Genomic DNA, 22,240 nt, shown 5'->3' on the forward strand with positions numbered 1-22,240 from the left:
AATTCTGAGGTTTTCAGATGTGCACCAAATCGAACTTGACACATTCTCCCCATGTAGTAGCCCAGGCAGGCATGACCTCACCATGGAGGCCAGGTTGATCGCAAATCTTCCTTTCTCAAGTTTCCCTGGTGCTCGGATTATAGGCACATGCCACAATAACCAGCTTTCCAGTCTGTTTGTTGTTTTAATTTTAATGTTTTATTATTTTACTCATTGTGCATTAGATGTAAGTCTGTGTGAAGGAGTCAGATCCCCTGGAACTGGAGTTACAGTTTGTGAGCTGCCATGTGGGTGCTGGGAATTGAACCTAGGATCTCTGAAAGAGCAGTTAGTACTTCTAATTGCTAAGCCATGCCATATCTCCAGCCCTCCCTGCTCTTAATTTTTAAAACCCATCCAGAATATTTTCTCTACTGTTACTGGTTAAACAAGGCCATGGTGATTACCAGCAGCCACGGGTGAATGAATAAGCCTTGAATTTTAAGACTCGTGTGGCACATTTGCCCGTATTTTACAGTGCTCAGTGCTAGTTGAGAATCCCAGTTGGCACATGGTCTTTGTACCGAGAAAAGGTAAATTTTAAAACAGAGAGGGTGGGTAGAATTTATTCATAGGGAATATGAGAAATCAGCTGGGTTGTGCCTACAGTGGAAAGAGGTTGTTGGTATGAACCGTACCCAGGGGTGAATTCACTGAGAGAGAGAGAGAGAGAGAGACAGAGACAGAGACAGACAGAAAATTTGTACTTAGGTCTGTATATATTGTCATTAAGACACTGTGTAAAGATTTAAGAAAGCGTACTGAGGAGCTTCCTTTATTTTTTTTTTTCTTCATGCCGAGAGCACACTTGTGGAGCTGGCTGTTGGACTTCGGTCAGGCTGTGCTTGTGGGCCTCTGTAGCACACTCGTTCGCTCATGCATTTCTTTGACTTGTCCACAGCGTGTCATCATGGATAGCAGTCGATGAGACAGTGGTTCTCAACCTGTGGGCAGCCACAGCCTGCATATCAGATACTTACATGACGATTCCTAGCAGTAGCAAAATTACAGTTATGAAGTAGCAACAAGATAGTTTTATGGTTGGGTCACCACCACCACATGAGGAACTGTATTAAAGGGTCGCAGCCTTAGGAAGGTTGAGAACCACGGCCCTGTGACATTTTATAGCCGAAGGAGAGGTGCCGACCTAGAACTAAGTCACAGGGGCTTTTCTTGTACTTAAGAAAGCAAAAGAATGGAGGGATGCTGCCAGACAGGAGCTGCTGTATTCAAGGAGCGATCTGAGAAAGAAGAGATCCAAGGAGGAAGGCAGTAGTATCAAATTAGATGTTTGACAAAGTAATGCATTTGGTAGAATAAATTAGAATGTGTCTACTGGATTTGAAGGACGGTGGAATATGGAAGTCAGGCAAACCCTGGCTTCTCTGAGTCAGAAAGCTGGCGTGACACCTCACAAGAAACTGGTTAGAAGTTGGAAGTGTTTTTGAAATAGTCTTATAAAATTTTAGAGCAGCAAGATCTCTTTTATTTCCTCGGTCATCACACAGCCCTGCGTGGACACGGCTGCAGCCTTGTAGATTTTCTTTGCTCTGGTAAAGCAGCACAGCCAAGGCAACCAGCAGAAAGAGTTATCAGGGTTTATGGTTCCAGAGGACCACAGTCCGTGATGGCAGACCAAACACGTCGTAGCAGGAGCAGGCAGCTAGGGTCTCACATCTTGAATCTTGAGCATGAAACAGAAATCAAACTGGAAATGAATGACAGGAGTTGAAACTCTCAAATTCCTCCCCTAGTGACACACGTTCTTCAGAAGGGCACACGTCCCAAACCTACCCGAGCATCAGCTGGTGTAGGCAGAGACTGCTTGTTTGTTTTCCGGCCACCCGAACCCAAAATAATCACACAGAAACTATCAATTACAACACTGTGTGGCCAGTGACTTTTGCATATTTCTAGCTAACTTTTACATCTTGAATTAACCCATTAGATTCTACTAATCTGTGTGTTGTCACAAGGCTGTGGCCTACTGGGTAATATTCTGGCATCTGTCTCCTTCGGCAGCTACATGCTTCTCTTTGACTTCACCTGCTTTCTCACAATATCTCTGTTAGGATTTCCCTTGTGGCTCTGTTCTGCCCTGCCATAGGCCCAAAGCAGATTCTTTATTAACCCATGGTAACGAAACCTATTCACAGCATACAGAGGGGAATCCCACATCAAACTGGTAACCAAGCGTTCAGACTTCTGAGCTTATGGGGGAACATTCTCACTTAGATGACCCACTCTAGTAATTATTTAGTTGGATAATACTAGCCCGTGTTTCTTTTCAGGATCTGCTACGTACCCAAAGAGATAACCTGTTTCTTCCATAGTGTTAGAGCCTATAAATGGAGAGGAATAGTCTTCGTGTGAGCACATTGTATAAGGAAGAAATAAAATATGGTAATATTTGTGAACTTTACCAGGTTATCACTGTGTCGATGATAACTGAGGTGGACAGCTGTAGCTTTAAGATGCTGCCAGCCCACTCAGCCAGAGGCCCAGAGATTAGCAGGCAGTGCTGTGTTAACCAATGGTAATAAGACGCATTGTTTTTGCGATGCTCCGTGTTGTGCTCTGACTGGCTGATTTCCGTGCGCAGTACACGAGACCAGCGTCCGATGTCAACATGCTCGGGGAAATGATGTTCGGCTCTGTTGCCATGAGCTACAAAGGCTCCACCCTGAAGATACACTACATACGGTGAGGCTGCCCCTGTGCTGGCTGCGAGACCCGGAAGGCTGATGCCGGCTTCCTCACCTACAAAGCGCCTTCTCCCCTCCTCTTGTCTTTCAGTTCTCCTCCTCAGCTGATGATTAGTAAAGTCTTCTCGGCTCGAATGGGCAGCTTCTGCGGAAGCACAAATAAGTAAGTGTGGGATTTCGCACCCCTGCCCTATGTTTTTTTATGTGTCTCTTTCTAGATAAATTCATTGAGGGCTGTAAGACATTGTTAAAAGAATAACAAAATAAGTACAGGTTAGCAAAGAGGTTTTAGTCATTTTCTAATAACAGCAAGTAAAGAGAAAACTTTGGGTTTTTCTCAAGTGGCCCTAAAGACAAGATGATTTTTGTCTGTTTTTTGAGAAAAGGTCTCAAAGTCCCAGGCTGACCTTGAACTCAGCTGGAACTTGCTGTGTAGCTGAAGATGGCCGTGAACTCCTGGTCCTTCGGCCTCTCCCTCAGTCCTGGGGTAGTAGCTGTGTGCTACTGTATCCAGTTTATAGGGTGATGGAGAGTGAACCCAGAGCCCGTGTGTACCAGGCAAAACTACTCTGTTGCCAGGTTGACAAATGCTTCTTGTTTTGGATATGCGTCTGTTCTTCTCTTCTGTTCCTGCTGTCAGTCACCAGGTTTTGATTCTCAGGAAAACAGAAAACAAAAGGGAAGAGGACAGGGCTGTTTTTCAGGTGTAGAGGAAACAGGGTCTAGCCCGGCCGGCCTCTCAGATTCATGGTAATTCTTCTGTCTCAGACTCCCGGATATTGGGATTACAGTTGTGAGCCCCCACTCCCAGCTTCAGTAACTTACCTTGGGAAGAGTGAAATAGTATTGTCCTCCAGTCTGCAGTGCAGGGAGCCATCTGTCTTAAGCAGTTAGGCTACCTTTGTGGCTGATAGGTACTTGGGCCGTGCAATCTTTTTATTTTTATCCGGTCCCCGCCCCTGTCAGGTCCAGAGGAAACTCCACCTGCCCAAATTCTAGTTCCATTCCCTCTACCAGAGAGACCATTCCCTCCTCGCTGTCAGAGGGGTAGTCGTGTGGACTGGGCACTCTCAAAACATTCTTGTTTTCCTCCCAGCCTCCCATCTTTACTCCCCGTGGTCGATGTGAAACTTTATTCTCATAAAGAAAAATTCTGAGAGACTGTCGAGTTGTTGTCTGTAGTTAGGAATCTATTAAAAGACAAACGTGTTAACTTCTTGATGTCCCCCCCCCCCCCCCCCCCCCCCCCCCCATCCCCATCTTGATTTAGCCTGCAGGACAGCTTTGAATACATCAACCAAGATCCTCAGGTTGGAAAACTGAACAGTTTGGGTCCTTGTCGCGCTGGAAGTAACCTAGGTAAAACGAGACACCCGACAGCTCTTCCCCAGTGCCGCTGTTGGGGGCGTGTTTTGCTTCATTTGAGTTTGCCGTGTTTTGGGTTTAGTTTCGCGTTATCTTTAACCCGTGTTTATTTGTGTGTGTGCCCTGCGTCTTCCGTGTGTTCTGCTCTAGGTCTGCTGCAGGCGTGCAGCGGCAAGCTGCTGCAGGGGGTGTCCGAAGGAGGACCGCTCCGGCTCACCCGCAGCGCTTCTTTCTTTGCAGGTTTGTGTGGAATGCTGAGCTCAGTGTGGCCCACACGTTAAATCTCCTATGCAGGTTCTAGAAAAACAGAAATCCATTTATGCTTCTCTAGAAACCCAAAGGGCTTCTGTGGCAGGAGATACTAGTTTCAAATGCAGCCAGAGTCCTGCTATTTCGAAGTTCCACCTTTATGGTCCAAATGGGGGCGAGCTGGTTTTGATCTGAAGTGAGCCCTTTGTGTTTCTAGGAGAATTAATTTCTTCTGATTTTCCTAGGCTGCCTCTGCTGCTGTGAGCTGGTTCTCTGTGCTGTGGCATCTTTTATCCATTTGTTCACCTGCACCCTTACCTGCATGGAGTTTCTAAGTCACTCTATTAGAAGCACGGGAGGGCTCAGTCAGGTCTCACTCTCTCACATTAACTTACTGAAATGATTTAAATGCAGTGTCTAGGTTCCTTACAGGTGTAGCCATCTTGATATCCTGGGTGCTTTCTGAGACGGACCTGGCCTTGCCAGCAGAGGCTGTTGTGTCCGCTGTCCCATGGTTAACAACTGTGAGCAATCTTCAGGACCAGCTTAAAGTTGTGAGGAAGGCAAATGGGATTTTTCATTCTGTTCCTTTTTATAGCCTGGTACACACACACACACACACACACACACACACACACACTCTCTCTCTCTCTCTCTCTAAACATCACAGTTCCCTGATGCCCAGTGGAACTGGTCTACTGTCCCTGCTGCTTAGACCACGTATAGCTTGTTTATATACTTCCTTCAAAATGTGGAAGATAAACGCTAGCCAGAATGATGTCCAGGCACACAGTGGCTTCTTGTTCTTTATAAGATTTTCTAGGACACGTTCTCACGTCCCTTTCAGCCCAGTAAATCTACAGCCCAACCAGTCTGCAGCCTTCTAGATACACGTGCTTCCTAAGAGTGTTTTCCACATGTTTGCCAGGACATGAGTTTTTTTGAATAACTCGAATACCATGTATGGGGAAAAGAACTGGAGGAAAAAAAACTGTTAGGGAAAAAAAGAGTAGATTATAAATAAGCATGCCTAGATTTATGAAATGATTTTTCACTATTTCTCTTCCTAAGCTGATTGCAGCGATCACTGAGGCTAATGAATTATAAATCATTTTGAAACTACTGTACTGTTCAGATACTATAAATAATGAGGAAATGGCTAAAATAGACCTCTGACTGTATTAACTGCATGAATGGTTTGTTCATGTCACTCAGAGGAGCCTGTAGGCTCCAGCATAAAGGCGAATGGCTTGTTGGTTTTGCTTCTTGTTATCTTTTTATGTATTTAACTTGCTATCTAGTTAATCTCTATTATATATTAGGCCACTCCTCAATACCAGTAACCCTTCCTGAAATCATACATGAAGTCATTTTTTTTTTTTTTTTGAATGTCTCTGTCTTTGGAGAGCCTGGTCATTAACGCTTCCCCGTCTCTGTCTCAGCACACAGCACACCGGTTGACATGCCCAGCAGAGGTCAGAATGAAGACAGGGACAGCGGCATTGCTCGATCAGGTACTTCCTTTTGCTGGTTTAAGTAACCCGGTGGGGTATCTACAACAGGAAGTAGGAAACAGAAAGGTGGCCCTCGCTCCATCCTTTCTCTTTTCCTTGTTCTTTCTTTTCTGTATATTCTACGTAGCTTGTGTGTGAGCACCTGAAACTTGGATGTTCAGCCTCTAGGAATGATCTGTGCACACGAACTAGTTTTATCTGATACTCGACTTTATATGAGACTGATACATTTCTTCTGGCAGGAAGCCCCATTGTTCCAGTTGTACTAGGGATTGGCTTGCTGACTGCTCACTCAGGATGGAACAGGCCTGGGGCGGTCAGTCAGCCTGTGACAGTGGGAAGTGCCACCAGCTGACTTGCCCGCCCTTTCTATCCTATGGTGCTGATGTAGAGTATACCTCAGGTACCCTTCTCTGCTCACCTGGAGCCCTAAACTTGCCTACTACTGCCTATGAGACCCCTTGGTTTCTGCTTTCGTGCACAGGTCAGCTCTTGATTTTTAATTTGTGGCTCAGATTGGAGGTTAGCTACATGTTTCAAAGGCCAGGAGGTCTATAGGCAGCCTTCTAGTGAGAACCAAGAGTGTCCTACTGGTTTGTCCCGTGACAGGAGACTCCTTTACCAGGGGCCTATCACCCAAGTGACACTAGACTCAGGCCTTGGTGTCTACCTTCTTCCTGTCCTTCCACCCACTTATCCCCTGCTCCCAGATTCGGCCTCCAAAGTCCTGTGTTCTTTCCAAGTACTGGGACTAAAGGTGTGTGCCACCACCACTCGTGCCCCTTTCTGTTCCAAATAGAGACTGAGATTTTGAGAGAGCTGACGTTGACAGGAACGTTGCTATGGTTTTCCTAGTTCATTTGCAAGTCGACAGCAGCTCATGTGTTTGATAGTCCTCAGGTTTTACAGTTTTCTGTATCTGCTTTTTCTTAATTTTGAGAAGCAGGTAATTGAGGTCCATGTGCACATTAAATCCATGAAGCTGTGCCAGCTAGATCCAGGAGTTTCCTCAAAGCCTGTGAAGGGAACTTGTGACTGTCAAATGGGAGTTTTGAGAGTCAGAGGAGACGAACTCCCCCTTGGGGTTTGAAAAACCTCTTAGCTCTTAGCTAGTGGGTTCCCCATGAGTGAGGGCTTGACAGTGCCCTCCTGTACAGTGGCCTTTTGTTCGTTCCATTTGCTCTCCTGGTTTATGTGTGTGTATATGTGTGTGTGTGTGTGTGTGTGTGTGTGTGTGTGTGTGTGTGTGTATATATGTATATCTCCAACTGCAGGTACCGTCTGCTCTCAGCTGGGAGCTACTCTGAAATCTCCCAGTTGAGTGAGTGCACATCCCTGCCTGTCGAGGGACTTGGTATTGTTTTAGCATAGAGACTCTTTGAGGTCTTACAGTATTCTAGTCACAAAGATTTTTTTTTTTCTCTTAATGCCAAACCTAATAGTGCGTGTCTGTAATCCCACCACTCAGTAGACTGAGGCAAGGGGGATCATATGTTTTTAGGCCAGCCTAGGTTACAGGTGAGTTTAAGGGGAAAATGAATGTTTCCTTATTCCCCATTTTATGAGCCCAAGAGCCCAGGCTGGAGAGATGGCCCAGTGCTTAAGAGCATGACTGTTCCTCTAGAGGACTGGGATTCGGTTCTCGGCATCCACACGACGGCTCACAGCTGTGTGTAACTACAGTACCAAGGAGATTATAAGCCTTCTTTTGGCAGACAGCAGGAACACATGCTATCTCATTGGCTTTTTAATCTCTGCCATTTTACTTTGTTTTAAAGTAATGACTACATACTAAATTTTAAGAACTCTGAAAGCTTTCCAGATGTCTAAGGGAGCGAAGGCTTGACCTCTCGGTATTGCTGGGATAAACAGAGGTTGCTGTTGTGCTGGGGAAGGACACACCCGGTCGGAGTGTGTGCTGCAAGAACTACACCACCCTGATCACCGAAGGGAGGAAAATATCTGGGTGCTCAGGGAAAGCCTCTGAGAGGGAGAAGTGCAGTGGAGACGGACATGCCAGGAAGGGGCCTGCTCCCTGAATGCCAAGGCAAATAGTAGTTCTGGTATTGAGGACGGCTAGCCAAAGGCTGCGGTGGGAACAGGCTTTGAAGAGCCATGGGTCAGAATAGAAGGTGGCCGGGAGTGGATAGGCTAGGATCATGCGGATCAGCTCGGGGTGGGTGTGTGGCATTTACAGTGTATCATCTCGGAGGAGCCTGTCTGGATGGCTGTGGAAGGCAGAGATTGCCGGCGCCCTCTACCCTCCAACAGTGTATCATCTCGGAGGAGCCTGTTTGGATGGCTGCGGAAGGCAGGGATTGCCAGCGCCCTCTACCCTCCATGACAGGAAGCACTCTCAGCTGCTGAGCCTTCTCCAGACGCCTTCCAGTAGTGTTTTGTTTTAATGACATTGTTCAGTTTTCTTCTTGTAGATTAGGCATCTGGTATGTATTCCCTTTGAGCCCTTCTTGAGTCTGCCTCTTGGTGGCATTTTAACCTAGTCTCCTAAGATTTTCTCTGACCACTGAGTAAACAGTTTACTTCCTGTCATTCATTACTTAAGACCCTAGCGTCTTAGTTCATGTTTTATTGCTGTGAAGACACATCATGACCGAAGCCACGTATAAAAGAAACTTTTAATTGGTGGCTTGCTTACAGTTTCAGAGGGTTAATCTATCGTCACCATGGCAGGGGGTGTGGTGGCAGACATGGTGCTGGAGAAAGAGCTAAGGGCTTGCTTTATATCCTGATCAACAGGCAGCAGGTGGGGGGCAGGGGGGCAGGGCAGGCTGGTTAGGTGAGCCTTTGGGGGTCATTCTAATTCAGATCACCATGCCTAGTGATTTATTTCCAGAACAGTTGCTACAGTTCAAAATCATTTATTCCATGTGTAAGCTTTTCTGTGCAAAAAAAAATTACTATTTAAGACTAGAAAGAAATGGTTCCGACATGGAGATGAGGGGGCGCTAGACAAAGGAGAATAAGAGTTCTGTATTTGAAAATGAGGGTCAGAGGCAGGCTGGTCTCTGTGCGTTTGAAGTCAGCCTGATCTATATAGTGAGTTCCGAGTAGCCAGGGCTACACGTAAAGAACTTGTCTCAAAAGAAAAAGTCGATTACTTTGCCTAAATTTTATCTCCAAATAGAGTGAAGAAATTGGCAAAAGAAGATACGTGTCATAGTTAGGGTTTCTGTTGCTGCGATGAAATACCATGACCAAAAAGCAAGTTGGGTAGGAAAGGGTTTATTTATTTGGCTGACACTTCAGCATTGCTGTTCATCACTGAAAGAAGTCAGGACAGGAACTCAGGTAGGGCAGGATCCTGGACGCAGGAGCTGATGCAGAGGCCATGGAAGAGTGCTGCTTACTAGCCTGTTTCTCCTGGCTTGGTCAGCCCACCTTCTTAGAGAGCCCGGGACCACCATGCCTCAGCTGAGTCTCCGTCCTCTCTGATGACTCTAGCTTGTGTCAGGTTGACACACAACCAGCCAGTGCAAACCGTAAACAAGCTTTGGAATGGGGTGTTGTTAAGTCATATGCGCTGTGTTCTTAGAAATCTGGAGTATGTATTCCAATGGAAGGAGCAATAACTCCTTTTGCGTTTGTGATGTACAGCCTGGTCGTGTGTGCACTGATCGGGTCTGTGGATTTGTGGATTAGGAATCCATGTGGCTAAGGATAGGAGGTGGCTGAGTGTGGGTAGAGCAGGATTATTCCTTCCTGTCCAAATGGGGTGACGTGCATCTGTGATTGGAAAGAGGGCTGTTGAGGCAGGAGGATTGAGAGTTCAAGGGCAATTTAGTTTGCATAGCAACAGATAGTGTAAAAAAAAAGCAAAAAACGTGTTTCTTTTCCTCTTATATATAGAAATATTTGAAAGAGAGAAGTTTTAGTCTCCCCCTGCTGGGTATGATTGGTAGAATACAAAGTTTCAGGTTGAGAGAGTGTGTGTGTGTATGTGGTGTGTTATGGTGTTGAAATACATATTACATATAAATTTGCCATCTTAAACTCTTTGCAGGGGATGACTATAGATCAATTATGTAGCTCAGGCTAGCCTGGAACTCGAATTGTATAGTTAAGCTGGCCTAGAACTCAAGATCCTCCTGCCTCCGCACCCCTAGTACGGAGGGTACGGGAATGCACCACCACGCCTGGCATGTTTATTTGTTTATTACTGATTCACTCACTGGGGGGTGAACATCTGGGTACAGATGTGCAAGCATGTTCTGTGCGAGTTTGTGTCAGAAGTCAGCCTTGGGTTTCGCTCTCTTCCTGAGATAGGGTCTTTCCCTGAGAGGTAGATCTCTCTGAGTTGGCTAGGTTGGCTGGCCAGTGAACCCCAGGGCTTCTCCCGTCTCTTCCTCCTCAGTGCCAGGATCACCAGCGCACACTAGGAACCTAACTTTTCATATGGGTTCTGACTGTCCCCCAGCCTCTATGGAACTCATTGTAAATGGATAGCCCAGTGGTACTGAACACAGTTGCGTTCTGAGAACTCGAGCCGGGACTCTCACGTTTGAAATTTGTTTCCCTGTAGCTTCGCTGAGCAGCCTTTTGATCACACCCTTCCCGTCCCCAAGCTCCTCTACGTCCTCTTCCAGCAGCTATCAGCGCCGCTGGCTTCGAAGTCAGACGACGAGTTTGGAAAATGGCATCTTTCCAAGGAGGTGAGTTACATGTTTCCGCTGGCTACGGAAAGCGCTACTGTAAACAACATAGGAAACCTGGCAGGGTTATCCTTGCTGTTGTCGGGAGAAGATCTGAAACCTTGTGATTAGCTACAGCTTAGCCTGGAAGTTTACAAGTTCAATTGTTAGGGAGAAGATAGTAAATTAAAGCTGAGCAAGCTGGCCTGGAATACAATATGTAGCCCAGACAGGCCTTAAACGCCTTGCTTTGCCTCTACTTCCTAAGTGTAAGGATTAGGAGTATGTTGACACTATACCCAGCTGGGAAAAAGGTCTTTTTATTTAGACGTTACTGGAAATGCCTGGATAGCTACACAGTGTATATGCTAGATTTGGTGGTCACTTAAATAATGCTCTCTCTCTAAGCCAGATTCCTTCCAGACGTAGCTATAAGTAATAAAGATGGAACCCATCTCTTTCCCTGGTTACAGTGATTCCAATGTGGTATTTAAGGCATGATCCCTTTGTGGCACTTAAAGTCTTAGACTAAACAGGCATGAAAATGAGTATATGCGGCGTGCCACACCCCGTCTGCGCTCTGTGCGCCGCCATACAGTTTGTGAACCGGGCAAGGGGCTGGAGAGTGAAACACACAAACACACAGAGACACGGGTCATCCTTGATGCCAGAATCCCCAAGAATGCCCACTTTAGTGTGTCCAGGGGCAGCTTATGTAGGGATAGCCACGCCCCAGCCAAACGCACCAGAAACCATTTCCCTGCCATCAGGAACTCCTGAGGGTCTCGTGCTCAGAGCAGCTGTAGGCACTCAGATCAGGGGAAAACAAGTTGTTTACGAGAAATTCAGGATCTGGGGCCTCAAGGTATTATTCCTACCTTTGTTTCAGTGTGTTTTTGAATCTGATGTTTATTCGGTTGTGTTTGGCGTGTAGATTTGATGCTATACTAATAGCATCCAGGCCCTTCTTTTTATAGCTCTAAAAATGTAAAAGGGAATTTTCAAACCTGTCACTAAATCATTCATGTCAGTTAATTGAGTTTGTAATCACTGTGTTTGGAGAATCTGTGAAGGTGGTCCAGCCATGAGCTTGTGTTGTAGTGGTTTATAACCAGGAGGGAAGAGGACAGTCAACAGGCGTCGGGAAACATCGGTACATGATAAATAAATACCATGAAGGTGTGAGGTATATTGGGACTCGAATAATAATAAACATGGTGGGTGTGTGGGTCCTCGTGAAGGCTGATGAGAGCCCTGTAGAAAGATCAGCTGAGCACTGTGAGCTGGAGGCTCCTCTTCTGTTCAGATCCCTAGAGAGCAACATAAAAGCTCACAGCTGATCCTTCGCTGAGCCACCGTTCTCTGGTGCATGAATGAGGTCATGGCATCTGCCACGTGACAGAGCACATTAACTAGGCCTCGGGTGCATCAGGTTCCTGGAGGTTCAGCCTCAGTGTTATTAGGAGGGAAACTGGATGAGCGAGTCAAATGGCCAGACAGGACTTAGAATATGGCCACAGATTAGCATTGTCTGTGCGTGCCTGTAGTCCGAGCCCTCGGAGACTGACACAGTGAAAAACTCGCGTTCAGGAACAGCCCCGGCTACACAGAGAGACCCTGTCCCCAAAAAGTAAAACTTTGGCTCTCAAGATGGCTCTGTGGTTAAGGCATGAGCAGCCAAGCTTAATGGCCCAGGTCTGATCCTCAGAATCCAAACAATGGAAGAGGAGAACCAAATTCCCAGAAGTTCTCCTTTGACTTCCAGATGTGGGCAAAGCCATACACATACAAATACAAAATAAAAATGATATTTTTCTTTGAGACATGGTCTCTATATAGTCCTGGCTATCCTGGAACTCCATTTTGTAGACCAGGTTGCCCTTAACCTTAAAATATAATAATATATAGTATAATATATAAAATATAAATTATAAAAATAACATTTTGTGTTATTTTTAATAAGGTATCAAACAGTATCCTGATTCATTGTCAGATTTTTTTTCTAAGTATTTATATCCCTCTCTGTTACTGTGACTAACCTAGAAAAAGTACACAGCGGTTAGGTTGTGGATCTCAGCCTCTTCTGGAGGAAGATGCTGTTGAGTGTACAGTAGCCTGCCTCCCTCTGCTGTTACTTCCTCCCTTCCTCCCATTCCCGCTCTGTGTTCCGAGACTGACCTGGAGCCTGAGTGTTGGGGCTACAGGTACCCCGCCCGCCACTCTGGGCTGAGGATTGCTTCTTATGCTAGTGACAGAATCTCACTGTTTCTGGCTTTGAGAGGAAGTGCACAGTAATTAAAAACATCCTCCTGCCCTATATGGCAGTGTATACCTTTGATTCTGACACTCGGGAGTTGTGACAAATGGATTTCTATGACTTTGAGGTTGGCCTGTATATATGTAGCAAGTTTTAGGCGAGCCAGGGCTACATGAGACCATAATCAGAAAAGCAAAATAAATAAAAATAAAAAAAAAACAATTTTAAGATAAATCAAAAATCCTTCCTAAGAGAGTTATAGGTAGTTAGGATTGATAGTCCTACTCTGGCTTCAGGCCACCTCATTGTGCCAGGTGGCAAGCTGTGGTATTAGGCACCTAGGTGGGGGCGTTACACATCCTGCAGCTGGTAATGGCTCTGCTGTCTGTGGGGATAAAGGAGCCTCGGGTATTTTATCTCTCGGGGAAAACCGCCCAAATCCCAAAGGAACCAGACATGGAGACATGCCCCTTGGAAGCCTTTTGATTAGTAAATTGAACAAAGTTTTCAGTGGGCTGTTCTTAGACTTACCATATTATCTGTTTCATAGTTTCAATGTAGGTTTAAATCTGACCTCAGCAATAATGCAATAATTGTGCTAAATAGCCCTGATATCAGGGCTTGTAGTTTGTCTATATCAACTAAAATGATGATGGTTTTTATTTTAAGTGATTATGATTTTGAAGTACACACACACACACACACACACACACACACACATATTTGTAACAAAACACAGCTTTTGTTTCGTTTGAGGTAGGATCTAACTCTGTAGCCCACAGTAGTCTTGAACTCATGGTCTTCCTGCCTTGCTTCCATGTGATAGGGTTAGAAACGTGAACTTCTATACCCTCTCTACTTGATTTTTCTATATGGAAAAGTCCTAAGTGTGCAGCCGTGGTTCTTCTGTCTTGAAACACGTGGGCTGATCTGTGCTTCCATCTTTCCTGTGGTACCGCAGCCACCACAGTGCCTCCAACAGCATGACTGGAACTGGTGGGGCAGGCGGGTGGACATCTGGTTACTGCTGATCATCCAGAAGCCAAGAATGGCAGACAGCTATCCTGGGTCATAACTCTAGCATCCTTACCAGAGAACCTTCCCCAGGCAAGCACTGCTTCAGTTTCAATATTTATAAAACAGCTTGTGTAGCTTACCTGGTGAGGAGAGAGACTCTGGAGAAGTGTCTGGTTATATGATTGAATTCTTTGACACATGCTCAAGCATCCCTTATTGTGAGATAATACCTAAAAGATAATTAATTAAGGTTCTTCTATGATTTATTCCAGTTTGAATATTAACCCAGGACTACAGACTGAAGCTGGGGAGCTTTAGATTTTAGTGAAGAGATGTAGCTGGTAAGATCCAGTTTCTGCTCAGCGAGGAAGGATTCACAGCAGTTCAGCAGGTGGCACTCTCTGCTGGGCTTACACTGGTACCCGAGTTGGCCATTGTGGAGACGGTAGAGATGGAGGTGAAGAATCAGTAGAGCCCGGTGCTGATCACAGTTCAGCTATTAAAGACCACTTTGGCTTGAGGAGGATTGGAATGATGATTATACAAGTGGTTTACTTTTGAGAAAGAATAGAACAGTCAGCAAAGAGATTTTGCATTATAGCTCAGAAGAATATTTTGTTGCTTTTTTTTTTTTTGAAACAGGGTCTTGCTATCCCAACCTGTCCTTCAACTTGAGTTCATATCTACCTTTTCAGTTTACCTCAGCCTCTTGGGATGGGACTTACAGATGTCCGCCATGCCCGAACAGAAATCAACCAGTGCACGGAAACAAGCTTTTAATACAAGGACTTCACAACAAAGACTAGGAGCCTTTTAAAATATCCGATCTCTTCCCTTGTGAAAATGTGACATTCTGTGTGATCCTCAGAGCTTTTTCTGGTGATTGGGATCTGGAGATTTCTGAGTTGGTAGATGGGTATGATACTTGGTACATTCACACGACACCCACAGATCAGGAGCTGCCCTGTCCCTCATCCCCTCATCCCACATCTGAGGGATGCTAAGCAATGCAGAAACACGTCCCTCAGAGCCTAGATCAAGGCGCTTTTTCTTTTAAACAGATCTCTTAACCATGCAGCTTGGGTGTGCAGATGTTAGTAAGATCCAGATATAGTTTAAAGCTTACAGAATATTATAGACTCGGAATAGAGCCCAAAAGATATAGTTAGTGACCAAGAGAGCATGTGTTACATGCTGTCGTGTGGCAGGCTAGCTGCACACATTTGCAGTTGCCTCCGACCTTCGCTGCGGTGCCTTTGGAGAACAAAGCAAACGCTCTCCTTTTCACTCTGTGTTAGTAGCTGTGCGGTCGCTTGCCCGGCTTTTTTACAGCATTTAAATCAGAGTTGTGGTTCAACCAGAATTGTATTATCCCTAAGACAGATCGGATATGTATTGAGAATTTATTGGCTCTTGTAGTTCTTTTATTACAGAAGCCGCCTCTCAGAAGGATCATAAGTTCTTTGAGAACTTGCCTGTACCCAAAGAGTGTTGAGCCTTGCTGCTTAGTGGCTTTCCCAGAGTGCTCAGTCAGTTAATCACTTGGCTTCATCAGGGCATTTAAAGGAGTAGCTTCCTCTGGTGGCTTTAATAGCCTTGGGGAAGGCACTAGTAAGCCTTGAAGCGTGATGTCTGTGTAAACAGAATACTCCGCAGGACCTGTCTTCAGTGTCTCATTTATTCTTGCCTATCAACAAAACCAAGGACTGATTTCATTTGTTTTTGTTGGATACTCTAAGTACACGTGTGCAAGAGAGGGCCTGTGTAGACATCAGAGGGCAGCTCCCAGGAGTGGTTCTTGCCTTCTACCTTGTTGAGGAGGGTTTCTCTTGTTCCTTGTGTGTGTCGTGTTCTAGGCTAGTGGGCCTGTGCGTGTGTCCACCACCAGTTCTTCTTCCCCCGCCTCCCATCTCACAGTGGAAATGCTAGGATTGCAGGTTTCCGCTGCCACATCCAGCTGTTTCTGTGAGTCTCAGGGACGGAACTCGGGTCACCAGGCCTGTACAACAAGCACTTTTATACCCTCAGCATCTCTCTAGCTAGAACCTGTGTTTTGATTGAGCTGGTGTCTCGCACTCCTCCTAAATACAGTTGAAAGGATGAGAGGCAAACCTTTAAGTGAGCAGTGGCTTTCCTTTGAACTTCTTTTGATGGCAGGATGATAATGTGTGGTAAGTGGTCCTTCAGTCTTCATGACAAAGGAGTGAGAAGATGATGATGTGAGGCAGGTGAATGACCAGCTCAGTTCTCAGTGTCTGCCTTGCTTCCTGAGGTATCGTCACACGGAAAGACAGCTTACCTTCAGTGATTCACTGATCCATGGCCACTTCAATTTCAAACTTAATTTTCCTCCAGATCAGCGGATGAGATGTTTAGCTTGGCTGACGAAACCTCTAGCTCCAATCCAGCCATAGTGAGAAGGAAGAAAATTGCCATCAGCATCATCTTTTCCTTGTGTGAGAGAGAAGCAGCACAGCAGAACTTCCAGGACTTCTTTTTCTCCCACTTCCCCCTGTTTGAATCTCACATGAACAGGCTGAAGAGTTCCATTGAGAAGGTAAGGGACATCGGAAGTACGTGCTCAGGGGTACAGCGTGTGCAGGGGATGGGGTGCAGCTCAGCTCAGGGGTAGAGCAATTATACAGTGCGTACAAGGGATGGGGTACAGCTCAGGGGTAGAGCGCTTACACAGCGTGTGCAAGGGATGGGTGCAGCTCAGGGGTAGAGGATTTACACAGCGTGTGCAAGGGATGGGTGCAGCTCAGCTTAGGGGTAGAGCGCTTACACAGCGTGTGCAAAGCCCTGGGGTCCATTCCAAGCAAACACTTCAGTAAGAAAATGAAAGGTAGTAAGATTGCAACCTACTGGCAAACCGGAGATGTTTGCAGCCAAAGATGGCACCTGTCTGTGTGTGTTAGAAGGCCTGCATAAGGAAGTCAAAATGTGCCCTGGAGTGATGGGCCTTGGGATTTTTAAGGCTGGAGATCGGACACTGGTTGCTGTAGGGAAGGAAATTACTGCTTTTTGATGAGGGGATACACCATTGCTATGTGTGTTTAAATTTCTTATAACATCATTGTTCATTAATGAGCCCTAGCTGGTCAGTTATAAAGGAATTTCTTCTCCGAGAGTAATTTGGCTCACTCTCTTCCTTGAAGGCCATGATCTCCTGTAGGAAGATTGCAGAATCAAGTCTCCGTGTCCAGTTTTATGTGAGCCGTCTAATGGAAGCTCTGGGAGAATTCAGGTAAGGTACGAGGTTTGAAACTGCAGCAGGAAATGGTGAGCCATAGCATTACCAGCTGCTGTGAGTTGCTCTCTCTCAGAAGAATTAGGGGACTGGCGGTTTGTAGTCATTTTAATGTCTCCACCTGTGAGGACAGGTTGAGTAACTCAGCCCCAAGTAATCTTCACTGTGCCTAGCAGTTCTTAATCGGATTAGTTTTTTTCTTTGTTGTGTTGTTAGTTTTGTGTTTATTTTGAGATAGTCTCACTGTGTTGTCCTGACTGGCCTAGAACTGCCTACTAGACTGAGCTGGCTTTAAACTCATAGAGATGCACTTGCCTCTGCCTCCTGAGTTCTGTGATTAAGGCGTGCATTACCAGCCACACCTAGATTAATGGTATTATTTTCATTAGAACTAGAAAGTAATTTTAAAGGATGTCGTATAAATCAGTTTCATGATCTTACGTCTATCGTCTCATTAATGATGAAGGGGAAACCCCTCTACCCTTTTCACAGATGGTGAAGCTTGGGTTCAGGTGTGCTACTTATCCCCGAGAGCCCATGGAGATAGTTTGTGCATTTGTGGAGACCTAGCTCTCACCTGCCAGGGTGGGTCTAGTGCACATGCCATGCCTGAGGTCCGTGCCCTGGTCTGGATAGCGAATCTAACTGACCTCTGTGTCCACCAATCACCTGTGGACGCTGGTTTTCTGTAGTCCTTGCCCTCAGAGTGTGGGTAGCAAGGTACTCTGCTCCAGGTATGGGGATTTCTCCCGCTGTGCTCATCCGAGTTTCTCAGAGCCAGTCTCTCATCAGGGAATGGAATCTCACGGCAAAGCCGTTGGGAGTAAATGAGCCGAATAGCTGAGAGGTGAAAAAAAATTACATTTCCTAGAATGTTAGACCTTTTTTTTTTTTTTTTTTTTTTTTTTTTTTTTGCTGATGGGCTCAGTGCTGCTTGAAGCAATGTAACCGCTTTTTCTGAGCTCTGGCTGTGGAAACAACTGCTTAGGTTGTTTTGTTTTGAGACGTACTGTGGAGATGATGGGTGAGCTGTCTTGGTGGGACACCTCTAGGTTTGCAGACAGTCTTGCAGGGGTCACACTCAGCGCTGGCTTGTGCTTGAGGATCTGGATGCTGATCTGAGCACTAGTCTTTCAGAGGTGAAAACCGGAAATCAAAAAGCTGAGGGCCAGGCTGGCCTTGAACTTACAGGGATCCACCTGCCTCTGCCTCCCGAGTGCTGAGATTTAAAAGTGTGTGCCACCATGCTCAGCTGAGACGTGAGTTTCGTAGGTAAATCCTATACCTTGCTACTACTACCCCTCCCAGGAACCCTCCCATGTCTTCCCCAGCCTACACTCTTAAGTGGACACTCTTTGATTATTATTGTTAGGGACAGTTTGCAGTCACAGCTTCTTCACTCAGTAAATACTGTTTTTTGAGGTGTGAAGTTTTTTTGTTTTCTGTTTTCTATTTTTGCCGAGGTAGATTCGTGTTCTGTCCTGATTGCTTTAGGCACATGGCTACATAGTCTAATTCAAGTATGCTCTTCTGTCTTGATTTGGGAGAGGTCTGTGTTACTCATTGGGGGCTGGATTGACTTTTTTTACGCAGTGGAGGGCCTGAGTATGTTTTACACTCTGGACAAACACATGTGTGCTGTGTAGCTTGTAACAGAGCCTGCCGTGCCTGAATTCCCATATTCAGCTTGCCATTAAATACGCGCGCACACACACACACATATGTATACACACATATACATACAATCATATGTTACACACACAAACACGCACAGACATGCACACACACACACACACACACACACACATCTTGTGCACATCACCCAACCTTTTTAAGCTTCTGCATTAGAAGTTGGCATGTATTACGGTGAAGAAGAGCCATTGTGTAGTTTCTTGTCTTTGGATATCTGATTTAGAAAGCCATCGCATTAATTAGAAATCGATAGAGCTGAGTATCTCAGTCTTACTTTCAATGGCGTGTGTGCTTTTTTTGTCCTGCGTAGTTTTGTGTCCCACCCCCCATTTATCAGATTATCTCACTCTGTAGCAGTGGCTGCCGCACACTCTTAGTTCTTGGCCTCTGTCTCTTACGTGCTGGGATTATGGGTATTCCCAGGTCTTGGTCTGCGTTTCTTTACTAGAAAAATGCTCTGTGGAGCTGGGAATATAACTCAGTGATAGAGTGCTTGTCTAGCGTGCAGAAAGACCAGGTGTGATGCTCAGTACCACAAAAACAAAATAAATAGTATCTAAAAATGACTGTATGGTGCCCTACAAACCTGTACAGTTTGTAAGGTTTTATGTATAGGTTGAAAAATAAATTTTAAAAATGATTTTAAATTCCGGAAGAAGGACATTGTGTAATTTTTTTTTACTTTTGTATTAATTTCATGTATGTGATGCTTGGGGTGTGATTATAGGCTCGCTATATCACTGAGCCATAAATTGTTTTCTAAATGAATGTTTTTATGCCAGGGATGGTGTGCATTTTCTTTTAAGGGTTTCTGTACCACTACCTAACTTTGCTATTGTCCTGCAGAAGCACTCATAGATAATTTGTAAGTAAAGAAGCATTCATGTGTCCCAATCAAACTTTATTTACAAAAATGGTAGTAATTTGTGTGAGCCATAGTTTGCCAACCTGTGTTAATTTATTTTTTAATTCCTTAAGGAGATCACATATCCAAATTATAGTGTTCAGCTTTATTCTTCAATACAAAGATACCCAAAACAACTGTTCTTGTCCCTTCTGTCTTCCTGTAGAGGGACTATCTGGAACTTGTATTCTGTTCCAAGGATAGCCGAACCAGTGTGGCTTACCATGATGTCGAGTACGTTGGAAAAAAACCAGCTCTGCCAGCGCTTTCTCAAGGAGTTTATACTTTTGATCGAGCAGGTCAACAAAAACCAGTAAGCATAACTTGTGGGCGGATTCCGAGCCAGTGTGTGCTCTGCACAGGCTGTGGCTGTGTTCTGTATTTGACTAATTTTGGTGTGCTTTTGTCTTTCTAAGGTTTTTTGCCGCCTTACTGACTGCAGTGTTAACCTACCACTTGGCCTGGGTACCAACTGTCATGCCTGTTGATCACCCCCCGATTAAAGCCTTCTCCGAGAAGCGTACCTCTCAGTCGGTGAACATGCTGGCCAAAACACATCCATACAATCCTCTCTGGGCCCAGCTGGGTTAGTACTAATCTGACTGCTCAAAGGATATAGCTGATGAAATGGGGGGGGGGGGCAGGGCGTGGTGCTGGAAATTATGGCTTATACTGACTTTCTGGCCCAGCCATTCAAGGATTGTCTCTTGCAGGAATGAGTCGGCTCCACAGATTAACTGGCTACTGCCCTCATACCTTTCCTTCACCATTAGCTTTGTTTTGAGGCAGTGTTCATCAACTAAGTTCTCCACTTCGCAGAGGCTGTTCATCCGGTCACGGTTTCCTTAGCTGCTGACAGACTGAGCCAGATGATTCTCTGTGGCTGAGTTGTGATGGGGTAGAGGAGAGCTGCCTCACATCTCGTAGGTTGCTCAGCAAACTCTTGATGTCCATTCGTTAGATCCCAGTACAGTTCCTCTCTGCCCAAAGTTATAACCATCCAAATGTCTCCCAACATTGCCAAGCTTCCCTGGGGGGGAGGGGCAGCCAAAAGAACTCAAGTGAGAACCACTGCTTGTAGGACAGAGTGGCTGGGGAAAGAGAAGACCAGGGGAAATCTGCACAGTCTAATGTCACCACCTTTCTGGCTACGCCATACATCTGATGTCTTGTCTGTCACATCTTCAACCCATAAGTGGAGGCTGGGTATAGGAACCTAGCACTTCATAGGCGAGACTGGGGTTGCATGCCTGGACTCATTCTCAGTGAGTGTCATAGTGACAGTGATTATATGACATTCTGTCCTGCCTGTGTGCTGGAACTCAGGCTCTCGGACGCAGTAGTCCACCACCTGCTGGACAAGGCAGATCCATGACCAGGTCATTGATAACACTGTAGCACATGGAGAAGGGTGGCCAAGTGGATGATATGAGGCCTGAAGCCTTGTGCTTGGTTCCTTTCTGTAGGCAGTTACTTGCTAGCCTTCCTGGGCCTCTTCCTTCTGTGTTAAGGATAGAACCTGGCTGGGGTCTCATCTGTGGCTAAGCAAGCACACATCAGACGGGGTGGGGTCAGGACTTGTGTTGGCTGTGAGATGCAGTCGGTTGTACAAAGCAAGCACCTTTGCTCTGATGCTGTTACCTGAAAACTCCATTGTGGGGCATTTACAGAGGGAGAAAGAGGATGAATGACGTTTTCCAGGAAGGCTTAGCTGAGGGAATCTCCAAATGGTAATTGGTAGGAACAGCAGCAGGCTGGGGGAAGCACTCTAGTCCTAGCAAACAGGGTGTTTCAGAAACTGTAACAAACACTACACTGTAATGTTGCTAGTACTGTATACACATGCTAATTGATGAGATTCTTACCCCTGCCTGTCACAGGTGTCCTTTTTTGATAGCAGTAAATTACTTTCTTGTCCTTATGAGACAAAAAAGGAGATACAAGTCTCATAGGGTAATAGGTGTACTTTTAATGAATTAACTAAAGAAGTCATGGAAAGTAAAACCATGTTACGTGACTTGTAATCCCAGGGTTTGGGAGACTGAGGTAGGAGGATTATGAGTTGTAGGCTAGTCTGGGCTATTTAACCAAGGCGTTGTCTCAAAAAAATAAAAAATAAAGTACAGTGCTTACTATTTTGATGCTTGGTACAAGGAACTGTTCAAAACTTGCCACCTCGCTCAGGGGTGAGTAGCTCTTCTTGAGGGCATATGTTGTCTTCCTCAATAGGAAGACAGCCTTTCCAAAGTGTATCGTTTCCTCCTGAAGGGGAATGGGCTGGATATTAAGGAAATAGTGTGTCCTGGTGTGGAGTCGATTTTCAAACAATGGTAATGAAGCCGCATGCATTTAATTAGATAAATGTATTTAGACTCAGGCATGCTTCCCCCGTGGGATTGAGCTCCCTGGAGCCGCTGATTCCGTGTGTTCAGTGTAACAAGGCAAAAATCCCTTCTTGTGGGCTTGTTCATTGCTTTTCTTTGGAGATATACACCACCGAAGGTCTTCAGTTCTCTCTTCTTGAGAAGGCGCCCTCCAAGGTCCCGGTGTTGTTTGGAGCTGGTTGAGGAGGGAATGGATGAAGCCTTGCACAGGGAAG

At 45.5% G+C, this 22,240-nt stretch overlaps 1 protein-coding gene across 3 annotated transcripts in view; it reads left to right on the forward strand.

Moving 5' to 3' along the window:
• Fnip2 (folliculin interacting protein 2) overlaps window positions 1-22,240 on the forward strand; it is a 101,267-nt gene that overhangs the window by 51,267 nt on the left and 27,760 nt on the right. For all 3 annotated transcript variants that reach the window (XM_038347124.1, XM_038347125.2, XM_038347127.2), the window contains exons 4-13: window positions 2,642-2,742; window positions 2,836-2,907; window positions 4,015-4,103; window positions 4,260-4,349; window positions 5,801-5,872; window positions 10,413-10,542; window positions 16,151-16,352; window positions 16,954-17,042; window positions 19,808-19,954; window positions 20,058-20,227. In XM_038347124.1, coding sequence (XP_038203052.1) covers window positions 2,642-2,742; window positions 2,836-2,907; window positions 4,015-4,103; window positions 4,260-4,349; window positions 5,801-5,872; window positions 10,413-10,542; window positions 16,151-16,352; window positions 16,954-17,042; window positions 19,808-19,954; window positions 20,058-20,227 — 1,162 coding nt within the window. The remainder of the gene's footprint in view (window positions 1-2,641; window positions 2,743-2,835; window positions 2,908-4,014; window positions 4,104-4,259; window positions 4,350-5,800; window positions 5,873-10,412; window positions 10,543-16,150; window positions 16,353-16,953; window positions 17,043-19,807; window positions 19,955-20,057; window positions 20,228-22,240) is intronic.

The sequence above is a fragment of the Arvicola amphibius genome, chromosome 11 (genome assembly GCF_903992535.2).
Source record: "Arvicola amphibius chromosome 11, mArvAmp1.2, whole genome shotgun sequence".
Classification (NCBI taxonomy): Eukaryota; Metazoa; Chordata; class Mammalia; order Rodentia; family Cricetidae; genus Arvicola; species Arvicola amphibius.